At 39.1% G+C, this 6,179-nt stretch overlaps 1 protein-coding gene across 1 annotated transcript; it reads left to right on the plus strand.

Moving 5' to 3' along the window:
- Positions 1-3,414: 3,414 nt before the first annotated feature.
- LOC139949187 (putative nuclease HARBI1) lies at positions 3,415-4,860 on the plus strand. The gene is made up of 3 exons (XM_071947584.1): positions 3,415-3,759; positions 4,337-4,549; positions 4,671-4,860. The coding sequence occupies exons 1-3, from the start codon at positions 3,415-3,417 to the stop codon at positions 4,854-4,856; spliced, it is 744 nt and encodes a 247-aa protein (XP_071803685.1). The 3' UTR covers positions 4,857-4,860.
- The last annotated feature ends 1,319 nt before the right edge of the window (positions 4,861-6,179 follow it).

Below are 6,179 nucleotides of genomic sequence, written 5' to 3' on the forward strand. Positions count from 1 at the left end.
GGCTTCGCCTCGGGAAAATAGAACGCTCCGGGGATCACCTCAGGAGTCATAGTTTTAACCATAGCACTCGAAGCAGTCAATACTTGTATACTAGGCACTCCGCCGCCCTCGGGTAAACAACTCCTTATAAGGGAATGCTGTGCGCGTCGCGCGTATCGCGTGATGTGGCACAACTTACTGTCCCGGCTCTCGACCAAATAATATGGTGGCCCTGAAGGGACACAGCCAGTCGTGAATATTTTTGTGACGTCGTATATTATTTATTCACGACAAGTCGGGAATATTTTGGCGACGTCGCGAATAATTATTTTCACGACTAGTCGCGAATAATTATTTTCACGACTAATCGCGGATAAAATAAACATCTGTTACACTTCAAGAAATCAAAGAGGATTCAATTATATTTCTCAATTAATGTTAATTGTTGAGAGCCATACAGAAAACTACTCTGATTGAAAGCAAAAAAACATTTGAACACATTTTTAGTAAAGTAGTTATTTTTGTTATCGAAGTTCGAAAAAACAGTGTCTGATTTCCATCAATATTCGGGGGTTTTCAAGGCTGAATTACTCCAAACCCAAATAATTCTGAATGCTAAAGGATTAATCTTTCAGTTAAACTTGGTAGGGGATTACGTGATGCGTTGCACCCTGCCGTGACGGAACGAACTCGCATTTCAAGTTGGAAATAACAACGCAAATTGCTCTAACATTTCATGTAAAAATTGTCAAATTTGTTGCTGAAATTGTCTACACATTATAATTAAACTTATCATTGGGTTGTTTGTAAAATTTACCTATTGTTGGTCCGACTACGCCGGGCCGGGGTTAAAAATTGATGTTTTCATTTCGTAAAAAATAGTTGTTTTAATGAGTGTGTGAGACGTCGCAATTTTAAAAGTTAATTTTTCTAGCGTTTATGTTTTCAAAACGGGTCGTAAAATTTATAGTGTCAAGGTCATCGAAAACTACATATTATTTTGGATAGGAAGGTCGTATGATCATGATTTTTATTTAATTTAAAATGTTGAGATTTGCTAGTTGGGATTATTATGATATAAACTCAAAAATGAAATTTACTCGATATTCAACATTACGAAGGAGCGGGTGACATATAACGTTATGTTTTTCTGAAGAGTGAAAGTGCCAACGTTTATTGCCTATAGCATAGGATGTTCCATATAGAATAGCTTACTCCTACTAAAGTACTAGTAAAACTATAACGTTAGGCCTAGGCCTACCGTTAGGGCCATACGTTAAAGGAACACGTTGCCTTGGATCGGTTTAGTTGGTCTTTGAAAAGCGTTTGTAACCGTTTGTTATAAAATGCATTTGGTTAGAAAGATGTTGTAAAAGTAGAATACAATGATCCACACAAACATGCCTTGAAATTTAACGGTTTTCCTTTTACCTCGTCGACTAACACGTTCGGCCAATTATGGGAGTCAAATTTTTGACTCCCATAAATGGCAGACCGTGTTAGTTCGCAAAGTAAAAGGAAAACCACGCAATTTCGGGGCAAATTTGTGTGGATCATTGTATTCTACTTTTAAAACATCTTTCCAATCATATGCATTTTATAACGGTTACAAACGCTTTTTATAGACCAACTCGTCCGGTCCAAGGCAACGTGTTCCTATAACGTTAGTATTGTTTAAACAACCCACCATCGATTTGCATCAGTCGGAATTCTCCTCCGGATCCATCATCGTACGGGAAAGCTTTTACTTAGTCTTTCTAAGCCGTCAACGTGAATACAGTAATTACACACTCAAGCTACTGAAAAAAAATCGCGACTAGTCGCGAATTTATTCGCAACTAGTCGCAGAAATATTCACGACGTCATGAAAATGTTCGCGACTAGTCGTTAAAAAAATCGCGACTAGTCGTGAAAAAATTCGCGACGTCGCCAAAATATTCGCGACTTGTCGCGAATAAATTCAAGACGTCGCAAAAATATTCACGACGTTGCAAAAATATTCGCGACTTGTCGTGAATAAATTCACGACGTCGCAAAAATATTCACGACGTCGCAAAATATTCACGACTGGCTGTGTCCCTTCAGGGCCACCATACTAATAGGAATGAAGAAACTTACTGGTCATAAACAAAGGTTTATACACACCCACGTGACGCGCTCTCCACCAAAAGGAATAGCGAAACTGTCTGAGGTGTTTATGAATGAATATTTACCGACGGGCATGCAGCGCTTCCACACTCCCCATCAAGTCGGGACCTCATTAATTGCGTGCTGGGGAGTTTCCCTTTTGCTGTTAGACCATGGGATGATCGCTAGAATTTTTCAAAACCGTAGTCCCCACTTTTGGACCAGGCAATTTTTGTATGTAGGTATGAAATAAAATACAGAACATCCATTTCTTGCTGTTGCTTGGCGAAAATCCTGCACCGTATCCCGAAAGAAACAATTACGGCGACAAATAGTGATCTAAAAATCCTCGGAAGCCTGCGATGTGGGTGACGTCATTCGAAGCATTATCGTGTTTCGTTCCCACACTGTACCGTTATAACATACAGTGTAATTCTTTAAACCCCTGAACAAAAGGATGCCTATTTACAGGCTCGTTCGACAACATTATAAGTTATCACACAAGCGTGAGTGGAAATACGAACAAAATAGTGTGTCTGCGTCCCATAACTCGGCCGCGCGTGTGATAATTAGGGAATAAACAGTGCGAGTACCCGGTCTTCACTGCGTGGTAATGACCGGGTTGGTGGCTGGCGCTGTTAACGGACCGAGCCGGAGACGAGGTCCGTTAACAGCGCCAGCCACCAACCAAGGTCATTACCACGCAGTGAAGACCGGGTACGAACACTGTTATTCCCATTAATAAATACCTTTTTTAGCGAATTAAATGGCTAAAATTGTCCACATTTTGTGACTTTTCTCTCGGCGGTACTTCCAGACATATTCAGGGGCCATATTTGAGCTTTTGATGGTTCCCATCTCTTTCGTGCGTTAATCACATTACTGATCTTTGAGACCAGTGACTCTTTTAAATAATGATCTGGGGCCAATTTCATAGAGCTGCTTAAGCAAAAAAATTGCTTAAGCACGAAAATAGCTCGCTTATTTTTCACATGTTACTGGCCAAAATGTCATGCCATATACATTGCTTATGACTAGTATTTAGCTGTTGTTTACTTAGCATAACAATTGAGTGGAGTCTTGGCTGGTAATCTGATTTTACTCAGCAATGAATTTTTTGCTTAAGCAAAAATTTTTGCCCAATTTCATAGCTCTGCTTAACGGCCGATTTTTTGCTTAACGGGCGCGCTTAAGCAAATTTTCATTTCATAGCCTTGCTTAAGCAAAAATATTTGCTTAACGGGATAAGCAAGGAAAAAGGAGCCTTAACTACCGCATTTTTTTGCTTAAGCAAAAATTTCAGTCAAAATGGCTGCCTTACTGCGGAGGAGACGTCACGTTGAAGAAAATCAGCGAAATTATCCCATTCAAAGACAAAGGCGGGTTTTTCGAGACAGACAAAACCCCCTCGAGCTGTTTACTCCCGTTCAAATTTGGGCGCGGTACAGATTTCGCCCGGCAACTATTGTAGGACTTGCCCAAGCATTGTCGGCTGAATTGGAACATCCAACTGACAACAACCACGCACTGCCACCCCTACTTCAAGTGTGCCTCGCATTGCGGTACCTGTCCTCGGGGACTTTTGCCATTGTTGTTGGCGACACATGCCCCGTGGTTAGCCCCCCGACGGCTTGGCGAGCCATAGATCGCACCGTCAGAGCCATCAATCGCGTTCTTGGGATTCGAATAAAGTTCCCAGATCCCCAAGATCAAATCTCCACACAGGCACTACAACAGGGCTTCTTCAAAATTGCCGGTAAGATAATAATTGGTGGGTTTCTTGAATTATTATTAATTGGTAAAATGAGGGTGTAGGAAAGTTAATGTCCGCATCTCTTGGCAATATTATTTTAAGTTCGGCATGAGTGACGGACAGATAGTAAATTCTCTGAGAAAAACCATGCCAACACTTTAAAACGTCAGCACTTCATCCAATTATTATTAATATTAGCCAACAATAAACAATTGACATAATCACACACAGCTTGGAGAACCATTGGCATCGATTTGCTGATATAAAAAATAATTTATAACAATTATTAGTTTTTATTTACAATAATTACAAGCATATTCAGATATATTTTTGTAAGATTTGTTTTGAATAAATAACCAATAGGGCCTATACATGTATACAAATACTTAATGGCATCCATATAATAATTTAACCACGAGTTGAGCTTTACAATTTATTGCCAAATGAGAAGTATACATTGTAGTCGCTAGCATTTAGGTTAACACAATAGGGACACCTTTCGATTATGACTTAAAAATGTTTTTATACTGTAGTGGGTTTGAACATTATTTTCAAAATTGTTCAATTTTATTGATAGGATTTCCCAATGTCATTGGAGCCGTGGACTGCACCCATGTTCGTGTTGAACCCCCTTCCGAGTTGAGAAATGAGTTCGTCAACAGAAAGGGATACACATCCCTCAACTGCCAGGTGATTTAACAATTGTAAAATATATGCAAGCATGACAAATATTGCTATTGCTATTAAAAACAAATAATTCCAAACTACTTTTGTCTCACTTTGGATTTGTTGGTGTTTTTCATTTCTGTAGATGGTATGTGACCACCGCAAGCGGTTCACAAACGTAGTAGTCAAATTCCCCGGTGCTGCCCATGATAGCAGAGTTTGGCGGGAAAGTTCTCTGGGCGTGGCAATGGAAGCTGGTAGATGTTTGTTTTTTCTTGGATACAAAGTCGAAATAAAATTTGCAAATTTAACAAATGAATTGATAAATTGATATCTAGTCAAATGAAACAGAGGAAATGGTTTACATCCCTATTTTTGATATATTTTTTTAGGCAGATGGCCACATTGTCTAATCTTGGGAGATTCTGGCTATTACCAGAGGGTTTTTCTCATGGCTCCCTACCCAAACCCAGCAACAGAGCAAGAAACGGACTACAATACTGTGCATGCCGTAACAAGGTACAGCATTAAACCCAACAATCCTCATTCAATCAAACTTCCACTCGAGTGTTTGTCGATATCTGCTGGCGAGAGTTTTTACATCAAGTGATACAGATTTACTTGGATTAGGCATACCACCCATGGAGCAGGCATCTCACCATAATCCAACAATCTTGATGTTGAGTTCCCATTTTCATCATTTGTAGAAGTAAGTTCACAAAGGCATCCCTAAAGAAAAAAAAATAAGTTTCTAGTTTTGCGTTACAACCTGTGGTTAAAAAACAAAACACCTTTATGGTAAAAATTCAGTGCACCAAATTCCATTTTTGTGTATAAATTCCAAATTTAGGGAACATCCAGACAAACTCTTGAAACTGATAAAAAATATTGACAATTCTAATGAGACTTGTGTTTCGTTTTTCGGTGCCCTAAGTGAAAAGACAGAAAAACCTGTGCAAACATGCGTTTCCTTATACACAAATGAAGCACCAGCTATAATTCATACAATTACATGTATTTACAGATCACTCATTGAGCAGACCTTCGGCATAACTAAAAGAAGGTTTGCCTTGATGAAAACAGGCACCAGGGTTCGCTCAATGGGCAAGGCCGCCAGTGAAATCCTTGCATGCTGTATACTCCACAACTATGGGATAGATGAAGGTAAGTTCTTGACCGATAGTGCGTTTATCTTATAGGGTGGGTAAAACATTGGTAATTGGGTGAAACATTGGTAATTGTCAAAGACTAGTATCTACACTTGATGTGACCCAACATGTACATGAAATAACAAACCTGTGAAAGTTTAAGCTAAATCGGTCTTTAGAGTCATGAGAAAGAGTGAACACAAAAATGTGGTTTTACTTTTTTTTCAAGACATACAATTTGGTTTTGCAGGATAAATACAGTTGTTTTATTATTTCCTTAAAACTTGCATTTTCAGCAGAAAATTTTCCACCATGTCCTTCTTCATACCATGTAAGTTATGTGCAAATCTGTGAACTTTTCAACTTTACCAATGTCGTACACTAGGTCCCGAATGTGTAAATTTCTCAATGAGCTTTCCTTACGATGATGCCTTGGAGTGAACTGGTATTAACATGTGTAACTTGAAAGCCACTTTTGTAATTTGTTTGAAGGTGACCTCATGCCT

This window comes from Asterias amurensis, chromosome 16 (genome assembly GCF_032118995.1).
Source record: "Asterias amurensis chromosome 16, ASM3211899v1".
In the NCBI taxonomy this organism is placed as follows: domain Eukaryota; kingdom Metazoa; phylum Echinodermata; class Asteroidea; order Forcipulatida; family Asteriidae; genus Asterias; species Asterias amurensis.